General features: G+C 32.2%; 1 protein-coding gene across 8 annotated transcripts in view; it reads left to right on the forward strand.

Annotated features, from left to right (window-relative positions):
- Window positions 1-22,780, forward strand: part of nuf (rab11 family-interacting protein nuf) — a 237,837-nt gene that overhangs the window by 210,578 nt on the left and 4,479 nt on the right. For 4 of the 8 annotated variants that reach the window (XM_075307990.1, XM_075307992.1, XM_075307995.1 and 1 more), the window contains 4 exons: window positions 10,916-11,050; window positions 11,122-11,575; window positions 11,645-11,772; window positions 16,935-16,973. In XM_075307990.1, the coding sequence (XP_075164105.1) occupies window positions 10,916-11,050; window positions 11,122-11,575; window positions 11,645-11,772; window positions 16,935-16,973 (756 nt within the window). Of the gene's footprint in view, window positions 1-6,745; window positions 7,078-10,915; window positions 11,051-11,121; window positions 11,576-11,644; window positions 11,773-16,934; window positions 16,974-22,780 lie in introns of those variants that run through there. The other 4 variants (XM_075307991.1, XM_075307993.1, XM_075307994.1 and 1 more) reach the window with 3 other exon arrangements.

The raw sequence follows: 22,780 nt of genomic DNA on the forward strand, positions 1-22,780 counted from the left end.
CCTAAGTAGACTGAATAAGTCTTCATATGAGTAAACTTTATTCAGCCGGGATGAATTAAAGGGTTCCACTGTTTTTCGATAGGAAAAAATTCATTCTGAATTAAAGGTCAGCCAGGCTGAATTAAGGTTTTCCTATAGAAAACTATATTCAGCCAAGCTGAATTAAAGTTTTCCTATAGAAAACTATAGTCAGTAAGGCTGAACTAAAGTTTTCCTGTAGAAAACTATATTCAGCCAAGCTGAATTAAAGTTTTCCTATAGAAAACTATAGTCAGCAAGGCTGAGTTAAAGTTTTCCTATAGAAAACTATATTCAGCGCGGTTGAATTAATTTTTTGTTTTCATAGAAAGGTATATTCCCCACGGCTTAATTTAATTTTTTATATAGAAAATTATATTCAGCGAGTGCGAATTAAAATTTTCCTATAGAAAAATATATTCAGCCAGGCTGAATTAAAGTTTTCCTATAGAAAACTATAGTCAGCAAGGCTGAATTAAAGTTTTCCTATAGAAAACTATATTCAGCGCGGCTGAATTAAATTTTTTTCATAGAAAAGTATAGTCACCGCGGCTTAATTAAAGTTTTTATATAGAAAACTATATTCAGCAAGTCTGAATTAAAGTATTCCCATAGAAAACTATATTCAGCCGGGCTGAATTAAAGTTCTCCTATAGAAAAATATATTCAGCCAAGCAAAATTATATTTTTCTTTTTGTAAATAGCTTGCCATTTGATATATTCATTTTTGTGATATGAAAATTAAATGAAATTGTAGAAGTTAATAAGCATATGTTTTTATTATGTTTATGTTTGCCTTTTCAAAATGGTTGTTTTTATTCTTAGTTCATTAGCCATTTTTAGATCTCCATATGGGCCAAAATAAGAAGACAAGCCAAGAACTACAATACGGACATACCAATCAGTTATTCTTTACGAATTAGACCAAACATGTTGGCGAGAGTATCTAGGGATTTGTAATGTTTTCTTTTTGGTTTTTATTTATTATATACTAAATGCTATATTTATATATCTTTTTGTTGGCTCGATGTTGTTTGAGTTGTTCGTAGTGGTTCGCTGTTCGATTGGATCGTTTAGTAGAGCGTGTTCCTTTCTTTTCAAAACAAAAACAAGAAATATTTTGGTCAAAATAAGAGCATATTGTTTAGGGATGTCCACTCGAAGATTGTGGGATGAGAGAAAATAAAATTCCCAATTTGTTACCATTAAACTAAAGATTTTTCAATAGGGATCTACAATTGGTCTTTGTAATTGGGAATACCACATTGAGTTGGTTAATATTTTTCGGAATATTTATTTTTCATATTTGTCGCGATATTTCCCTCGATATTACGTAAAACATGGTAGAAATAACGGTATTTTTTCATCTTTTAAGCGAAGTCTTTTGTATCCCTTTTGATACAAAATATATGAAAATTCGAATAAATTGTGATGGTGTCTTCCTATGTTCAACTCAGAAAATTCCAATGTAGGCATCCGAACTCCATACAAATTTTTTATAAGCTTCAAAAAAGGCGAGTGTACAATTGCGGTATTATGGTTATTTGTTAGACTAATGGGTCTTCCAGCCCAATACAAGATATATTGACACCCCAGCTTTTAATGTACATCAAATATTTCCTTTGTCCATAGTGAAAACCCTAAATGTGTTTCTTAAAAATTGATTCTTCTATTGCATCGATGTCGTTATTTTTTCTATTTTAAGGTCAGAGTTAGGCTGAAGTAAAGCTTTCCCATATTAAACTTCAGCCAATCTGAATTGAACTGAATTTTAACATAGGAAACTGTATTCAGACAGACAATAAAAGTTTTCCCATCGGAAACTATTCAGCTATGCTGAATTAAAGTTCAGTCGGTCTGAATTTTCTTTTTTTAATAGAGTTTTTCAATAGGAAAATTTTAACATAGGAAACTATATTCAGGCAGACAATAAAAGTTTTCCCATCGGAAACTATTCAGCTGTGCTGAACTAAAGTTCAGTCAGTCTGAATCTTCTTTTTTTAATAGAGGTTTTCAATGGGAAACTTTAGTGAGCTGAATGAAAGCATTCCCATAGAAAATTATATTCAGCTATACTGAATTAAAGTTTTCCTGTAGAATTAAAATTCTCTTTTATAAAACTATATTCAGCCCAGGCTGAATTAAAGCTTTCCAATAGAAATATTTATACAGCCAGGCTGAATGAAAGTATTCGCATAGCAAAACTTATTCAGCTAGACCAAAGTAAAGTTTCCCTATAGAAAACCACCGTGGTCCAACATGACCGCTTTGCATACACAAGGTCGTGTGTTCGATTCTTGCTTCGACCGAACACCAAAAAAGTTTTCACCTCAATAATGCTGGTGAAATTTCTGAGGGTTTCAAAGCTTCTCTAAGTGGTTTCACTGCAATGTGGAACGCCGTTTGGACTCTGCTATAAAAAGGACGTTCCTTATCATTGAGTTTACATGGAATCGGGCAGCACTCAGTGATAAGAGAGAAGTTCACCGCTGTGGTATCACAATGGACTGAATAGTCTAAGTGACCCCGATACATCGGGCTGCAACCTAACCTAAAATATAGAAAACTATATTCAACCAGGCTGAATTAAATTCTTTCTATTGCAAAAAAATATTTAGCCTGGCAGAAGTAAAGTTTTTCTGTAGATCTCTACATTCAGTCAGGCTGAAGTTTTTCATAGTAACATCCCTAAATATCTTTCTGAAAAAAATCGATTGTTCTATTTCATAATTATGGTTTTTTCTAATTCACGGAGTTAGTACTCTTCCTCAGCCCATCAAACAAAATCGACTTCCCATTTTGTTACCATACTCAATTATCTGTAGTGTCATCCCTAAATGTCTTTCTTAAAAAAATATTTGCTAGCAAACTTAGTTGTTTTTTTGCTATGGTTATGGGGCATGGGAACGCCATGTACTCCGAACACAATGTCTGTCTTTCATTCTGAATGATTTTTATTCTCTATGGTTGGTTGGGGGTTCTGAACCATAAGTTTTGAGAGACTAAAACGTTTAGTCACTTTAGTTGTTGGCCACATTAGTACTACGCGCGTATTGATGACGACGACAGATGTTTTCCGGTGACGATTTTAATTTTTGTTGTGTCTTTTTCGGTTTATCTAAGAACAAAAATTACTCTGTTTTTGTTTCGTTATTCTTTCGTCATAATTTCATCTTAGCGTTTTTGTGATTGCGACTAGTAGTTGTTGTTGTTCGGAATATTTGACCGGTAAACGTGGTTCTCTTAACCTGTCTTTGTTATTGTGTCGGATTGTTTTGATAATTTCTGAATTTGTGCTTCATTTCGTATTTTTGTATTGCTTTTGTGGGAATCTTTAATATCAAAATGCAAAACTTGTCAAAATTACTAGAAAAAAACTTGATAATTTGTTCACTCATTTTACACGGTTTCAGTTTATAAGCTCTTTTCCGTAACAAATACAGTAAAAAAGCAACGAAATCATCACGTTTATGATTCTTTGGCCTATTCAGTCAGCTTATGGCTACATTTCGTTTTGGTAGTGGCGGTGATGGTGGTCATGGTGTGGTGTGCCCAATGTGTGAACAAATTTTAGTATTTCCCCATAAAAACCAAAATGTGGCAACAAAAACAAAAAAAGATAATAACGTGTTACAATAACAAATAAAAATAATACATCGATATCAAAAAAAAAAAAAAAAAAAGAATAACGGAAATCTATGTCAAAAATTGTATGACAACAAAAGCAAAAAATAAATATCATCTTAAAGATATCTAAAAAATTTGGGAAGATAGCAATCACATTTTTTTTCAAAAAAGATAGAAGCCTATGGGAAACTTCACCAAGAGTGTTGAAGAATATTCCATAATATTTATAGGAAGTTATTAAATTATATTTAATTTATATAAATTTAATTAAACTAAGTTAAATTTAAAATTAAATTAAGTTACTGAGAGGGTACAAAATTTTATTCTATTTTGTCAAAATTTTATTTCTGTAGAAAATGTTGTCAAAATTTTATTTCTATAGACAATTTTGTCAAAATTTTATTTCTATAGAAAATTTTGTCACAATTTTATTTCTATAAAAAAAATTTGTCACAATTTTATTTCTATAGAAAATTTTGTCAAAACTTTACATCTATAGAAAATTTTGTCAAAATTTTATTTCTATAGAATTTGTTTTTTTTTTAAAATTTTATTTCTATAGAAAATTTTGTCACAATTTTATGTTACAGAAAATGTTGTCAAAATTTTATTTTTATAGAAAATTTTGTCAAAATTTTTTTTCTATAGACAATTTTGTAAAAATTTTATTTCTATAGAAAATTTTGTCAAAATTTTATTTCATCGACAAATTTGTCAAAATTTTATTTCTATAGAAAATTTTGTCAAAATTATATTTCTATAGAAAAATTTGTCAAAATTTATTATAAATTATATAGAAAATTTTGTCAACATTTTATTTTTATAGAAAATTTTGTCAAAACTTTACTTCTATAGAAAATTTTGTCAAAATTTTATTTCTATAGAATTTGTTTTTTTTTTATTTTATTTATATAGAAAATTTAGTCACAATTTTATGTATACAGAAAATTTTCTCAAAAGTTTATTTCTATAGAAAATTTTGTAAAAATTTTATTTCAATAGAAAATTTTGTCAAAATTTTATTTCATCGACAAATTTGTCAAAAATTTATTTCTATAGAAAATTTTGTCAAAATTATATTTCTATAGAAAATTTTGTAAAAATTATATTTCTATAGAAAATGTTGTCAACATTTTAATTTTATAGAAAATTTTGTCAAAACATTTAGTGCAAATTTTTATTTCTATATATATTCCAAAATTTTATTTTTATAGAAAATTTTGTAAAAATTTTATTTCTAGAAAAAATTTTGTCAAAATTTTATTTCATCGACAAATTTGTCATAAATTTATTTCTATAGAAAATTTTGTCAAAATTATATTTCTATAGAAAATTTTGTCAACATTTTATTTGTATAGAAAATTTTGTCAAAATTTTATTTCTATAGAATTTGTTTTTTTTTTTTAATTTTATTTCTATAGAAAATTTTGTTACAATTTTATGTCTACAGAAAATTTTGTCAAAATTTTATTTCTATAGAAAATTTTGTCACAATTTTATGTCTACAAAAAATTTTGTCAAAATTTTATTTCTATAGAAAATTTTGTAAAAATTTTATTTCTATAAAAAAATTTTGTCAAAATTTTATTTCATCGACAAATTTGTCAAAAATTTATTTCTATAGAAAATTTTGTCAAAACATTTTGTGAAAATTTTTATTTCTATATATATTCCAAAATTTTATTTCTATAGAAAATTTTGTCAATATTTGTCAACATCGACAAATTTGTCAAAAAATTATTTCTATAGAAAATTTTGTCAAAATTATATTTCTATGGAAAATTTTGTCAACATTTTATTTCTATAGAAAATTTTGTCAACATTTTATTTGTATAGAAATTTTGTCAAAATTTTAATTCTATAGAATTCTTTTTTTGTAATTTTATTTCTATAGAAAATTTTGTCACAATTTTATGTCTACAGAAAATTTTGTCAAAATTTTATTTCTATAGAAAATTTTGTAAAAATTTTATTTCTATAGAAAATTTTGTCATAATTTTATTTCATCGACGAATTTGTCAAAAATTTATTTCTATAGAAAATTGTGTCAAAATTATATTTCTATAGAAAATTTTGTCAACATTTTATTTTTATTGAAAATGTTGTAAAAATTTTATTTCTGTAGAAAATGTTGTCAAAATTTTATTTTTATAGAAAATTTTATCAACATTTAATTTCTATAGAAAATGTTGCCAAAATTTTATTGTCATAGTTTTTATTTCTATAGAAATTTTTTTGAAAATTTTTATATTTATAGGATATTTTGTGTAGATGTTTATTTCTATAGATAGGAATATTTTGAAAAATCTACCAAAACATAAACAATTCTACCAATCTACCAAACAGTAAAAAGTCTGCCAGTTTTGGTAGAGTTCTACGAACTATAGCAACCGTGACCAGAAGACTCATTAGAAGTTTCATAAAGATTAGATAAAATTGTGACCTCTACCTTGCTAACAACAAATATATAGATAGACGGATGGACTCGATCAGTATGAATAATAAGGAGTATTATGATAGTCACAGTTTCAATCAGATCAATGTTTTTACACTCTCTGAATAGGGTGATTTAGAGCATATATTGTATTCTAATGAATACCATTTCACCAACATTTGAATTATAAGTTTTCGGTCACCCTGTCTAGGGTATTCTTCTTATCACCATTGGGAGAGTGTGTGTATATTGTAGAGAGCGAGAGAGTTGTAAACAAAGAAACCGAGCTATATAAGATATAACGAGAACGTAAATTCAACTCAATGAGTTGAAACACCATCAAGTAACCACTCTACTATATTGTGATTAATTCGATTTATGAAGCGCATAAAATAAAAAATAAAAAAACAAAATAAAACAGTTTTTGCTATGCCGCATACATTTACTTATAATGTATGCATTTGGTATTGGGAAGATGTTTCAATTTATAATACAAAGCAAATTATAAAAAAAATTGAAACAAAAAACAAATATTTTTGATAAATTGTAGGAAGAGATGCAAAATATGGGCAATTAACGCCTTCAACATCATCACCGTCATCACCATCCTCATCACACTTCAGTGGTAATAGTTTTTGCCATCTTTTAGCAATCGTTGCCAGTAGCTAGTTGCTTTATACTCGTTTGCCTGGAAATATACTTAGAAAACGGATGTCTTGTAGATAATATCGACAATTTAAATTTTGTTTTTTAAATCGGAAAAATTAAAATCAAAAGTAACGAGAAACAACGAACATATGCTGTTACATGAAGCTGATAATGCTTTGCCAATACCCTTTAATCTTGGAACAAACATCCAGTAGTGAGCTGAAAATTTAAATTGCCTCCTCTGTATTACATTCGAAAGAGTGCACGAACCAATGTTTGTGAAAAACCCAATGGCGGACAGTGTTGTGGATGAAGTGCTTAAAGATATTCTATTTTTAAAAAATAATTGTGTTAGTATTGGTGAACATTTTTATGATTCTAATAAAAAAAAAAAACAAATCTGTTAAAATTTTGACACTTGAAGCAATTGGCATTATTATTGTAGCAGAAGAAGAACTACCAAAATAGCACATATTTTGTGTGGAAAATTAGAAAGCAGATATTACTGTTATATTCTTATATTTTGTGGTCTCCAGACAAAATTTTTAAAATTTGTTAGTTCCAAAATATTACCCAAATTATTTTCAATCATAACATCGTCCTCACGAACAATAGTAGCTATGCATTTCTTATGGTAAACTTTGGTGAATAGTTTATACCAAGACGACAGTTTTGTCATGTGTTTGTGAAGAGAGTAAATGTAAATAAGCGTAAATTTCGCTAAGGCCGTGTATTTCTTATGGGTAACAGAAATTTTGCTAGAACAGTGGACTTTACGAGACATTGTTATCGACTGATAACACGTTAAACTCGATACACACCATCCCATAAAAAATATATTAGTGTTTTTTCCCACCGAAAATTCCGTGAGTCGTTATTATCGATTGTTTAAATTTTGCTTCCACGCCAAAACCCTTTTATTGATACACAAACGAAATTTTCGCTAAGAATATGGGAGTTACGAAGCCCATATTAACCAAAGATTTCGAAATCTAAGGCTATTTATGCGAACCAAATTTTCGGGAGGTATTTTAATTAATTTTCAATTGAAGCGAAAATTTCATGAAAATTTTGTCAAAATTTTATTCCTATAGAAAATTTTGTAAAAATTTTATTTCTATAGAAAATTTTGTAAAAATTTTATTTCTATAGAAAATTTTGTCAAAATTTTACTTCTATAGAAAATTTTGTCAAAATTTTATTTCTATAGTAAATTTTGTCAAAATTTTATTTCTATAGAAAAATTTGTCAAAATTTTATTCCTATAGAAAATTTTGTAAAAATTTTATTTCTATAGAAAATTTTGTCAAAAGTTTATTTCTGTCGACAATGTTGTTATGTATTGACAACATTGTCGATAGAAATGTTTTCCGCAATTACATATAAATTTTTGCTACTCATACTAATTCCGTGGCTATTTATGGTAGCGAAAATTTCATGAGAAATTATCGATTGTTAATAGTTTCCTTCATTATCGACAATTAAATGAAATTTTCGCTGATAGAGTAATCAATTTTTTTTTCAAATCGTAAGAAATTAATAGCAATTAACAATTTGGTAAAGGAATTTGTCTTCTCCTGAGCAAATGACTCGTATGTCTATTTTAAACTCCTTGTCTTTTTACTCAAAACGAAACAATTTATTAAAAAAATACATAATAAATTGTAGGTGGATATATTGATGTCTACAGTCCAAAGTGCGCTAAGTCTACAAAGTGAATTTTACAGAAAACAAGTTCAAAGTTTTGTTTTTTGAAATTTCTCAAAACCCGTATAAGATAGAAAGTCTTTTATTTTCGGTCTTAAGATCATATTTTTTATATTTTTTAGCATGTATGAACTTAAAATAGTGATAATAGAACATGGCTAAAAATGACTTAGACCACTTTATACCGAACAAAGCTTTTTGCCCTTTTCGGATTGCACATTTTTTAAAACTTTAATCACAGGCTAAGTACAATATTATCCATAACTTTTGATAAAGGGTGATACGGTCAAAATTTGGTCAAGGGAAAACGCGTGTAAATCGGTGAAATCGTTTTTTTAAAAAATCAAATTAAATTTTTTTTCAAGTTCAATTAGTATAAAATTCAGGAAAAATATTCAGTTAGGCTTTCGCTTTTCCAAATCCGAATTGCCGGGCCTCACGCTTGACACCTGCCATCAGATTTTGTACAGCCACCTTGTCCACCTTCTTCGCCGCAGAAAGCCAGTTTGCCTTGAACTGCTGCTCGTCCTTAGCAGTTTTTTTGGTCTTCTTTAGGTTCCGCTTGACAATAGCCCAGTATTTCTCAATTGGGCGGAGCTCTGGCATGTTAGGAGGGTTCTTGTCCTTGGGAACCACCTGCAGGTTGTTGGCGGCGTACCACTCCATGGCCTTTTTACCGTAATGGCAAGATGCCATATCCGGCCAAAACAGTACGGAACAACCGTGTTTCTTCAGGAAAGGCAGCAGACGTTTATTCAAACACTCTTTCACGTAAATTTCTTGGTTGACAATCCCGGAAGCTATGAAAATGCTGCTTTTCAAGCCACAGGTACAGATGGCTTGCCAAACCAGATATTTCTTTGCGAACTTTGACAGTTTTATGTGCTTGAAAATATCTGCTACCTTTCCCCTTCCTTTTGCCGTATAAAACTCCTGTCCTGGAAGCTGCTTGTAGTCGTCTTTGACGTAGGTTTCGTAGTCCATTACCACGCAGTCAAACTTCGTCAGCATCGTCGTGTACAGCCTCCGGGATCGCGCTTTGGCCGTCGTATTTTGTTTATCATCGCGATTTGGAGTCACTACCTTCTTGTAAGTAGATAGTCCGGCTCGTTCTTTGGCTCAATGCACAGTTGTAGACAATACACACAGCTTATTTGCGGCATCTCGGAGAGAGAGGTTAGGGTTTCGCTTGAAACTACCGGCAACTCTCTTTGTCGTCTCAGCGGCTTCCGGTTTTCGATTTCCCCCCGATCCAGACTTCCTGGCTGTCGACAAACGCTCCCCAAACACTTTAATTACATTTCTACAGGTTTATTTGGCAACTATTAGCGATTTTGCCAGCTTTGCGTGCGAGTAGCTCGGATTTTCGCGGTGCGCGAGCAAAATTTTGATACGCTTTAGTCTTGCTTGGACGGCATTTTGACAACTGAAGAGTGAATTCCAAAATCAAAATAGGAGCAACATTCTACACACACACCTTCAAAATGAGGGGTGTTCAGGTTTTTTAAATGCAAAATTGAAAGAAATACGTCAAGTTTATATTGACCAAATTTTGACCGTATCACAGGATGCAATTCTTATTAATCCGAATATAAAACAGCGAACTCCATCAAAACATGCTAAGTCGACTTAGCGTACTCTTGAATGAGGCCATGGATATAAAATATTCGCTAGAAGAACAGCCGAATTGAATAAATCAGAAATATGTGGTAATTTGTAGCGGCGAAAATATTATATTTTCCTCTAGTAAAATCATGTTTTGCAATGGAATTCTTCGCTGAAATAAAATGCTAATGAAAATTCCGGAGTTAGTTATATCACCTGTTAAATATTTTCCTGTTTATTCTTAAAAAATATTTATGAAATCTTTGTGAGACATTATTATTGACTGTTTTTATTTTCCTGTTGCAAAGCCACGTTCTGAACTATTTTATCGACAACCAAATAAAATGTTCTAACATTATTAAGCGAAACTTCGCATTTTCGCTGACAATTTAGGCTGATAAAAATCTGGATCTGCTTTATCGACCGTTAAGATTTACGCTAATTGTAATTACAATTATTTATGCGCCCAAATAAGCAAAATTTCGCCTATTACCAAGAAGTCCATAGTCATTTTGGCTCATGACAATCTCAGCTCTGTTTTTTCGACTGTTAACATTTTCGTAAATTGCCCATAGAAACCTTGAGATAATTTTAGCGATTGTCTATATATTTTCTTCGAGTCATAATACACTGGGAATTGTTTTTTCGCATGAATAAGCGGAATTTCATCTATTCCTAAGGGATCCATGATTATTTATGGCATTACAAATTAGATACTGTCTTATCGACTTTTCACAATTTTCCACTAAACGAGTAAAACGCTTGTTTTACCGAAATGCAAATTAAATTTAGTTATAGAAAAAAAAATTCTACTATTTTTACAATTATTGGTCTCCATAAATTTTCTGATTTGTGTTTTGTTTTGCTTTATTGCAGTTGGAATTATTACAACGCCAGGTCACAGATTTGGCTGATACTCAAGTTATAGCGGAAGATCGTACCACCCGCACAAAGACCGAATATGCTGTTCTACAAGCACGATATCATATGCTCGAGGAGCAATTCCGAGAGGTAAGCTATACCACATATCCTTCCTAGGGTTCGATTTTATTTGATTTATACCTTTATTTCATTTCCAACAGTCGGAACTTCGGGCTGAAGAACGTTTAGCCGAAGAACAAAAGCGCAATCGCGAATTATTGGCTCGTGTCGAACGTGAAGCTTCATTACAAAATGAAAACTGTCAAATTAAAATCAAAACCATTGAAATTGAAGCCAATGCCTTGCGTGAGGAAAATCAAAGATTGCGTGTCCTCTGTGATAAACAAGCCAATGATTTACATCGCACTGAGGAAAAACTCGAATTGGCCCGCGATCAAATTACGGCTATGCAACAGGATATTGATGAGGCCCTGCAGAAGGAGCGTAAATATGAACAGGATAAGAAAACATCGGAAGAGTTAATGCTGGAATTGAGTAAGGAGTTGGAACGTCTAAGGGCGGAAACGGGACCAGCGATGCCCACAACATCACCGGAAGCCATAAGACTGGAAGAGTTACATCAAGAACTCGAAGAAATGCGACAAAGGAATCGAAGTAAGTGATTTTCAAGATACTATTTCGAAAAGATAAAAAAAGTTATAAAATCTTTCATTACCAACAAAGGTTTGGAGGAACAAAATGAAGAACTTCAAGCTGCTGTTCTTACTCGGGGCGTTGAAGAGGGACGTCATCTACTGAATGGCACCTTAAATAGTTTGGCTCAAGAATTGGAAGAAATGTCACAAGCACAGGTATGATTTTCAATTGCATGGTCTTGATATTGCTGAAAAAATTGTTTTGCACTGTTTTTACCGTTGCACTTCGTTTTACAACTCATTTTGTATTGTCTTTTCGCTCGCCTAAAAAGCTCACCGCATTTAGTTTGATTGCTTTTCTCTTATGCTAGCTTAAAAGCTTCGCAATTAGTGCAGCTTATTTTCTAATGCTTTTTGATTTTGCTTATCAATTATTGTACAAATATATACAAAAATAAATATAATAATTTGCCCTAAAAATTATTACGGGCACACCTTGCACACAAAGGCGGGAATACCCAGCCAGAGCATTCCTCGATTGGTTTTTTTTTGTTTTTCGTCGATAGGCTCCAAGCTTATTGGGCGCTATGCATCGTTAGCGAAATTTACCCATAAAAATGCTACCCATAAAAGTACATAGGACGATATTATCGATAGTTTATACAAGAAATGCATCATGACAAAACAGCTTTATTTGCATGCAAAAGGAAAACAAAGCTGCATATCGGGATTATGTGGTAGTAGTTGTATAAGAGCCTAAGACAGTGTTATCGATGTAACACTTTATTGAAAAATGTACGCCATTAGGTTTTTATGCCACTAAATACTCTACTTGTGCCACTTTTGCCCATTTTTCCACCATTTGGGGCACATTTCAAATTATCCCACTAAAGCTTAATGTTAAGCCCAAGAAAGACTATGATTATGTCTATTATCCATGCCAAATACATTAGTCGTGTACTCGTTTACGGTGATTAAATTAAAATAATAATATTTTTTCTCAGTGTGCACACAAAAAATTCACGAACATTTTTCCAATTAAAATTTTAATTGAGTTTTAAAAAATATTCAATTAAAAATTTAATTGATTCAACAAATTTTTTAATTGAAGCAAAAATCAATCACAAAAATAATAGTATCAGTTAATTTATTAATTGGATCAATCAACTTTTTAATTGACCTTCAATTAATTTTTTAATTGATACTATCTTTTCTGTAATTGGAGACATTTCAATTAAAAATTAATTGGATCAATTAATTTCGTGATTGAATCAGAAAAAAATTTTTTTGTGTGTGCACAGAAAAAAATTTCACGAACATTTTTCCAATTAAAATTTTAATTGAGTTTTAGAAAATATTCAATTAAAAATTTAATTGAATCAACAAATTTTTTAATTGAAACAAAAATCAATCATAAAAATTTATAGTATCAATTAATTTTTTAATTGGATCAATTAACTTTTTAATTGACCTTCAATTAATTTTTTAATTAATACTATCATTTCTGTGATTGAAGACATTTCAATTGAATTGGATCAATTAATTTCGTGATTGAATCAGAATTTTTTTTTGTGTGGGCAATTTTCAGTTTTTTCTTCATTTTATTTTAAATAAAAAAAATCAAAAATAAAAGATTTTTTCAAACATATTGCATCGTTTTTGAGATATAGAATTTCCCATAATTCAACAAAAATCAAAATTTATGAAAGTTTCAATTTTGAAATTGCGACAACAACCACGAATTTTACTTTATTTTTTTGGCCTGTCGATATGCCAAGGAAAATTCAAAATCCCTAATCCACTATCTTAGACGTGATTGGATTGACCCTAATTCTAAAGTTTAAAGATTTTTCTAGATATTTTAGGATATATCTGGAAAAAAAACTTGCCCGGTTCCATAGAGTTAGTCTTTACACTAATGATTTTTGTATTGATTTTTATTTTATTTATTTATTTAAGGCAATACAATAAGCCAATAAGGCCAATAATTCCGAGCCAAAGAAGCAGTCAATCAAATGAAGGTTAATTTTATGACACCATTCGCATTTAAATTTAAATTAAATTCGTGTCCTATCAAAGTCCTTTAAAAACGTGTTAACGATAACTTAGAATTCTAAATTTATGGTCGACTTCAAGAAGAAATTAGCTATGCTTCAAGTTTCTTTAAATTAAAGTGTTGAGAAACATCTACTATTCTTAAACCAATTTAGAGACAATTTCGTTAATTTTGAAAATTTCTACCGAATTATTAAAGCCGAGTTGGCCTTAGTCAAAAATTGTTTTTTCATATAAAGATGCAGATTTTTATATCACTTAACTGTTACTACAAAACGGCTTCATTGAAAAGTTTATAAGCACAAGATATCTTTGGCCTCACGACAATATTTTTTCAGTGTGAAGTTTATATTGTGCCATATGTCAATTTCTTACCATTGGGTTAGTTAACATAATCTTAAGTTTCCTAACCTAGAAATAATTTATTAATCATTATTTCTCAATTATGTGTAGAATTACTACTTTTAGAGCTATGTGTGATCGCCTGAAAGTATGCAAATATTTTAAATAGTATTTTTGAAGTAGGCAATCAGAGTTTCTAGACATTTGTCACAGGGAAAATTTTTAGACTCCATATAAAAACATTCTTGCGGAAAAACTGCGAAATCGCTATTGATTCAACACTGCAATTTTCGCACGAAATAATAGGCATGTAAGTTATTTTGTATACAAAATTCAACATTCCTGTGTTTGGGATCTTTTATTCAGTGCGGCATTCTGATATTCTTTTGAAATGATAAATTTGATATAGTGCACATTTAGACTGACACCATTCCTTCCCTTCCTAAGTTCCGAATCAAAAGATTCGAGAGATCCTGTGAAAAATGTGAAGTAGTTCCTAGTGTCACTTCTAAAGGGTGATACGGTCAAAATTTGGTCAAGGGAAAACGCGTGTAAATCGGTGAAATCGTTTATTTAAAAAATCAAATTAAATTTCTTTTTCAAGTTCAATTAGTATAAAATTCAGGAAAAATATTCAGTTAGGCTTTCGCTTTTCCAAATCCGAATTGCCGGGCCTCACGCTTGACACCTGCCATCAGATTTTGTACAGCCACCTTGTCCCCCTTCTTCGCCGCAGAAAGCCAGTTTGCCTTGAACTGCTGCTCGTCCTTAGCAGTTTTTTGGTCTTCTTTAGGTTCCGCTTGACAATAGCCCAGTATTTCTCAATTGGGCGGAGCTCCGGCGTGTTGGGAGGGTTCTTGTCCTTGGGAACCACCTGCACGTTGTTGGCGGCGTACCACTCCATGGCCTTTTTACCGTAATGGCAAGATGCCATATCCGGCCAAAACAGTACGGAACAACCGTGTTTCTTCAGGAAAGGCAGCAGACGTTTATTCAAACACTCTTTCACGTAAATTTCTTGGTTGACAGTCCCGGAAGCTATGAAAATGCTGTTTTTCAAGCCACAGGTACAGATGGCTTGCCAAACCAGATATTTCTTTGCGAACTTTGACAGTTTTATGTGCTTGAAAATATCTGCTACCTTTCCCCTTCCTTTTGCCGTATAAAACTCCTGTCCCGGAAGCTGCTTGTAGTCGGCTTTGACGTAGGCTTCGTCGTCCATTACCACGCAGTCAAACTTCGTCAGCATCGTCGTGTACAGCCTCCGGGATATCGCGCTTTGGCCGCCGTATTTTGTTTATCATCGTGATTTGGAGTCACTACCTTCTTGTAAGTTGATAGTCCGGCTCGTTTTTTGGCTCGATGTACGGTTGTAGACGATACACCCAGCTTGTTTGCGGCATCTCGGAGAGAGAGGTTAGGGTTTCGCTTGAAACTACCGGCAACTCTCTTTGTCGTCTCAGCGGCTTCCGGTTTTCGATTTCCCCCCGATCCAGACTTCCTGGCTGTCGACAAACGTTCCCCAAACACTTTAATTACATTTGTAACGGTTGATTTGGCAACTTTTAGCGATTTTGCCAGCTTTGCGTGCGAGTAGCTCGGATTTTCGCGATGCGCGAGCAAAATTTTGATACGCTGCTCTTCTTGCTTGGACGGCATTTTGACAACTGAAGAGTGAATTCCAAAATCAAAATAGGAGCAACAGTCTACACACACACGTCTTCAAAATGAGGGGTGTTCAGGTTTTTTAAATGCAAAATTGAAAGAAATACATCAACTTTATATTGACCAAATTTTGACCGTATCACCCTTTACATCCACCTCAAACAAGAGAACACCAAAAAGGTTTTGCAACGGTGGATTATCTCCTCTCAGTAATGCTGGTGACATTTCTGAGTGTTTCATAGCTTCTTTAAGTGGTCTCACCGTAATTTGAAACGCCGTTCGGACTCGGCTATAAGAAATAGGTCCCTTGTCAATGAGTTTAGCATAGAATCGGCCAACACTCATTGATAAGAGAGAAGATCACCAACTGTGGCATCACACTGGACTGAATAGTCTAAGTGAGCCTGATATGTCAGGCTGCCACTATAGCGAACCTAACATGTTTGTGGCAACCATGTTATATGGTGGTGATAAAGGATTTTTTGCGGTGAAAATGTTCCTTGTTTCCCATTCAAAAATAACATATTACTCTTGAAATATGTTTGAGCACCCAGAGAAGAAATATGACCTCCTAGAGCTAAATATTATTGTTAAACAATGAACTTGGTTGTCACAACCATGTTATTTTTCCCGGACATTGTATAACTGTTTGCGAGAACTATTTTATGTTTGGCCAGAAAACAACAGTTTTGCGGCAAAAACGTTCTATGTTGAAAAATAAAATGTTGCTTTTGAAACATGTTTTAGGCGATCATTTTTCTTCTCTGCGTATAACGCACTATGCTAGTGTTAATTTTCCGGGAAAGAAAGCCATATGATATAGGTCTTAAGTTCCGTTGGGTCAAATTTATAATTTTATTTCAATTGTTTTTTTTATTTGTTATTTATCTGCTTAATGTTTTATTTTTGGTCTAAAATGGGTAAAGTGCACATTTTTGTAAGAATTGTACAAAAAAACTTTACAGGATATATACAAATGGATAGAGGATCCCTGGATGCGCATATAAAGCAATATTTGTGGAACAACTTTAAATTTTTTGCTAGGTAGTGATATTGGTGAAGTCTGTTCCGAAGTTTGAGATTTCCCTTTAAACACCCAACAAATTCAGCTTGCATGATCTTTTAAAAAATCATAACCACACAATTTTAAGTTTAGAGTTTTTTATTGTTGCATGCTTTAAGCTTGCTAAAACTTAAAGCTTTTCTCCGATTCCCAATATCAAACGATGTTATTTTTTTACTTTTCTTTGGTCTACAAACTTTCATTTTTGTGTTTTTTTTTTTCTTTTTTCTCTTTTTTTATGTTAATATTCCAGGATTCTGTGGACTCAACCACATTAGCCTCCCTAAGTCAGGTAATAAACCTTAAAACAAATCCATATATGTGTTATTTTGGTTAAGGACTAAAACATTTCATTAAACCCATACCCATGTATCATTACATCCATTGACCATAATTTCATTCAAAATGTGCTCATTTTAACATCTATTTGTGTTTGGTAACTAACCTAAATAAAAATTCACATAGGACAAGGTTTGAATATTAAAATCTTTTATTATTTTTTTTTGTTTTTATAGATATATTTGATTTTAAGAGCATTGATAACATTGAACTACAAGTTAAAAACTCTTCTAGATAATTGAGAGTTGACATAAACACATTATGAAGTCTATGATCGGGCGCCATTTTAAAACTAAATTGAAATATATTAAAGTAACTAAACAAAAAGAAAAACAACATAATTTACAAATATTAACCTGTTGGTAAGATAACATTGGCTACTAATATCTCATAGTCAAAAGTCTGCTAAACAGAGCAGTCGGGGTCTTTTGATGTATGTTGCAGCGAATAAAAAATGTCCTTCTTACCTCAAAGGAGATCGAATATATTGTGATTTTTATCGAAGACCAAAGCAAAATTAATTCGTATCTGGCGCCCGATCATAAAAAGGGATTTACATAAATAGAAAAATTATATATTTTCTATGCTAATTGGATCTTTTAGTGACAAACGAAAGAAATAAATTAATTAAGTCGATTTTTCCAATTTTGAAAAAGTCGAAAACTCGAAAAGTTTTTAAAAAGTTATAAACTTGAAAAGCGGAAATTTACAAATTTTCAAAAATTCATAGTATCGAAAAACGATTTTTCCAAATTTGCAAAAATTCATAAAATTCGAAAAGTCATGAACAGGCGAAAATGTCTAAATTTAGACTTTATCAAATTTTGAAAAATTCAAAAACTCGAAATGTAAATTTTTCAAGTTTTTAAAAATTCAAAAACTCGAAGTGTCGATTTCTTTATATTGTGCCCTACGGGAAATTGGTACAAATTGCCACTGACGGACCTATCACAGAACCATTGCCGTATCTAGACATTTTTAACCAGGGGGGCTATAGCCGCCCTATCTATACTACAGTAACAATATATAATGGAAAATCATATATAGGTTTTCACATTCTAGGGGGGGGCTAATTTTTTTCTGGAGGGGGCTAAGCCCTCCCCCAGAGGCCTTACTACGCTTACTACGCGGGAGCCACCGTGGTGCAATGGTTAGCATGCCCGCCTTGCATACACAAGGTCGTGGGTTCGATTCCTGCTACGACCGAACACCAAAAAGTTTTTCAGCGGTGGATTATCCCACCTCAGTAATGCTGGTGACATTTCTGAGGGTTTCAAAGCTTCTCTAAGTGGTTTCACTGGAATGTGGAACGCCGTTCGGACTCGGCTATAAAAAGGAGGTCCCTTGTCAATGAGCTTAACATGGAATCGGGCAGCACTCAGTGATAAGAGAGAAGTTCACCACTGTGGTATCACAATGGACTGAATAGTCTAAGTGAGCTTGATACATCGGGCTGCCACATAACCTAACCTAACTAACCTACTACGCTTATGCACAGAACTGGTACCTGTGCTCCAGTTGGTTGCAATTTTTAAATAGTCGTAATTTATTTATTTCCGTACTCGATACTTGATATTAAAATCTTAGATCCATTAAGATTTTAATATTAAGCATTTTCACATTTAGTGAAATAAAATTATCAGAATAACCTATTGTGCGACATATTTCAAAAGTTGTTTTTTTTTTTCATTTCGGGTTCGATTGGGATGCCCAAATTGAAACGGATTTCTTAGAGTTTGTCCGAGACTGGTTCCTGAGAACCTGTCTATGGGATGCTCCTGCTAAATTGTGCCAGGACGTGTCCTTAAAATGTAAATTTACGCCGTCAATGACAAACCCATGTTAAAGTGACCGGATCTTCCATACGTTTTGACCAGAACTGGGACTGGTCCATACACACCAGGGACTAGTCCTGTACCGGTTCTGTGGTTGATCCATTTCCCGTAGAGTGTTTATACGCGATGTATAAAACTACAAATATTTAATTAATATTTTAGATGAGTATATTGCAGATTAGCTCTATCTCTCTCTAATCATCATATCTTTTTGGCGCCCGATCAGTAAAAACTTTGAATATCCTTCAAGCCCAACTTTCTACGCCATAAATTACTTTGTGCAAAGGATATTGTAATGAAGATTGGTTTAATATTTTGGAATCTTAATATTTGGGATTATGCTATACATAAGTAGTTATATAAGAATTTGTATGGGAATTTGTTTTCGGATAATTTTCCTCTGGCTGCCAGTGGCATATTAATGCATATGATACAATTTTTATATTAATTTTTTCTTCCAAATAGAGCAATAGTGCCACCTTTTTAATAATAATTTTTGAGCCTTCTATTTCCTGCAGAATTATAATTCATTTAGATTACGGAGTTGACTCGCGCGATATCTAACAGTAATGTTTTCATTTGCGGTAATAAGTTAAGCATTGTCAATGCCTGAAAGTATGCAAATATTTCAACGGGAATTCTTAAAAATATGCAAAAAAATATGCAACGTACTTAAAAAAGTAAATGGACGTAAATTGCGCCTAGGACCTAGATTAGTTTTCTTTAAACCAAAATTTCCACTTTTTATTCGGGGCCAGGGCACTTCCCAGGTATTCAAAACAGTTCCTTCTCAAATTTGTCTGATTAGTATTAAACCAGACATCTTCAATAATTCTTTGTGCCCATTTTAAGGTCGCTAACGTTTTTCTTGAGCACAACCAAAATATTACGGTCATCCTTAAACATATTTTTTGGGGTGCTGCCTCTTTTTGCTTCATTGGCTTACAAAACGCCCAACGTATCAAGGAAGAATCACTGCAGGGCTGATTAACCCTCTAATGCCCCAATTTTTTGCCAGCTGATTACATTTTCAATGTTAACGACACAAAAGCAAGAGAACTAAGCAATAAAAATGTATACGGTAAAATTCAGCGTACACTGAAAAAACAGTGAACCCTTTTCCATTGCAAAATGAACTAAACTGTAGTAATATTGACCATGATTTAGCCCTTAAGATTTTTTTCAACTTGTCTAGTTTATAATTCTCTTAAATTTTAGTTCATCTATAACATTGTAGTTTAGTTCATTTTTACAACACCATAAGATTTATATACCCCTACCAAGTTAAAAAGTCAGTATTATTTTGGTTTACTTGCTTATTTTGTGGGAAACCCGATAATAAAAATTGGTTAACAGTCTCTTTAAAATGTCGACGACTAAACTATTTTTAAATCAATCATTCCACAGTACACAGAAGTTAAATAATTAAAGGAACAACAAACCGTTTTACTATTATGAAAATTTTCATACATTAAAATTAAACTTTCTTTAAGCAAAAGTACTTTATTATAAATACTTATGATGAAAGTTCTTAATACAATGTTTTTTGTGAATAAAAATTATGACCACGTGGAACAGAGAGTAGTTCATTTGAACCCGCTGTTTGGACATTTTGACTTATCCTTTTTTTATTCATCGTAGGTAAATATTTCACATATCTTGCTGGAAAAAAATGGAAACAATAATGAAAATTGTTAAAAATTAACACCATGTAAATAAATATAATTTTTAATTCTTCATTTTTGCTTGTAACTTACCATATTTGGGGGCATTTTATCAAATGGTGTAAGGAATTCAACTTTCCTTTGGAAAACGTATCTCATAAAATTGGTACCTGAAACAATTAGAGAAATAATGAAGTATTCTAAATAAACTCATAAAACTGTGTTGTTATCGTTGTGAAGGATATAATAAAATAAATATTCTAGTTGAAAGAAATCCAAAGTTTTAATATAAAACTTACCAATTATTTATTAAATTGTACGCTGAGGGGAAATATAATAAGTTGTCCAAATTTATTTGGGTTACTCTGAAATTAAATATTTATTTTTTACATTAAATAAAATTATTAAATAGGTTTTCAAAAAATCTAATGAAAAAATAATAATATTCATAAAAAACCAAATATTCTTGATAGCCCTAGACAGTCATCATTCGTCAAAATGACGACACGTAATTTAATTTTCGATTTAAAATGCATTTTAGTCTATGGGGAAATGGTAAATTTAAGTTATACTAATTCGACCGTTTTATGATTTTTTGTTTTATACTACGTAAAACCAAATTGAATAAGAACAAGTATATACAGCAGTAAGTTCGGCCGGGCCGAATCTTAAATACCCACCACCATGAACCAAATATTAGGGCTTCCTTTGAAATTTCAGGAGGGCTTGAGGACTTGAGGACACTACCCGAAGATAAATTTAAAGATTTCACCTATGAGGACTATATCAGATTCTGGATTTATAAGAACCATTTTTGTTTGAGGTTTAGAGGAATCATTAACATCTCTTGTAAGTGTGCAAGAAAATTATAAAATAACGTCTTGATTTGAAATCTTAAATCTGTAGAAGTAAAATCTGGAAATTTTACATTGAGTTTCAAACAATTTTCATGATCAGTGCGCCTTCTACACCCTCAAGAATTGAAGTCGGTCTATATGGAGGCATTACCAAATGGACCGATAAAAACTTAATCCGATACACGTTTTTGTGAGCCTAAAATACCAGAATATTTACAATTTCAGGCATATCAGATAAAAACTACGGTTTCTAGAAACCCAAGAAGTTAAATCGGGAGATCGTTCTTATGGGGGCTATACTAAAATATGGACCGATACTCACCATTTTCGGCACACCTCTTTGTGACCCGAAAATACCTCTAGATTTCCAATTTCAGGTAAATAGGATGAAAACTTCGGATTCTAGAAGCCCAAGAAGTAAAATTGGGAAATCGGTCTATATGGGGGATATACCAAAATATGGACCGATACTCACCATTTTCGGCACACCTATTTATGGTCCTAAAATACCTCTAGATTTCCAATTTCAGACAAATTGTATAAAAACCACGGTTTCTATAAGCCCAAGACCCCAAATCGGGAGATCGGTCTATATGGGGGCTATACCAAAATATGGACCGATACTCACAATTTTTGGCACACGTATTTGTGCTCCTAAAATACCTCTAGACTTCCAATTTCAGGTAAATTGAATAAAAACTGCGGTTTCTATAAGCCCAAGAAGTAAAATCGGGAGATCGGTCTATATGGGGGCTATACCAAAATATGGACCGATACTCACAATTTTTGGCACACGTATTTGTGGTCCTACAATACCTCTAGATTTCCAATTTCAGGTAAATTGAATAAAAACTGCGGTTTCTATAAGCCCAAGAAGTAAAATCGGGAGATCGGTCTATATGGGGGCTATACCAAAACGTGGACCGATACTCACCATTTTTGGCACACGTATTTGTGGTCCTACAATACCTCTAGATTTCCAATTTCAGGTAAATTGAATAAAAACTGCGTTTTCTATAAGCCCAAGAAGTAAAATCGGGAGATCGGTCTATATGGGGGCTATACCAAAATATGGACCGATACTCACAATTTTTGGCACACCTCTTTATGGTCATAAAATACCCCCAGATTTCAAATTTCAGGCAAATTGGATAAAAACTACGATTTCTATAAGCCCAAGACCCCAAATCGGGAGGTCGGTTTATATGGGGACTATATCAAAACCTGGACCGATATAGCCCATCTTCGAACTTGACCTGCCTGCAGACAAAAGACGAGCTTGTGCAAAATTTCAGCACGATTGCTTCATTATTGAAGATTGTAGCGTGATTACAACAGACAGACAGACAGACAGACAGACAGACAGACAGACAGACAGACGGACATCGTTATATCGTCTTAGAA

Source organism: Haematobia irritans, chromosome 4 (assembly GCF_050003625.1).
Source record: "Haematobia irritans isolate KBUSLIRL chromosome 4, ASM5000362v1, whole genome shotgun sequence".
NCBI lineage: Eukaryota > Metazoa > Arthropoda > Insecta > Diptera > Muscidae > Haematobia > Haematobia irritans.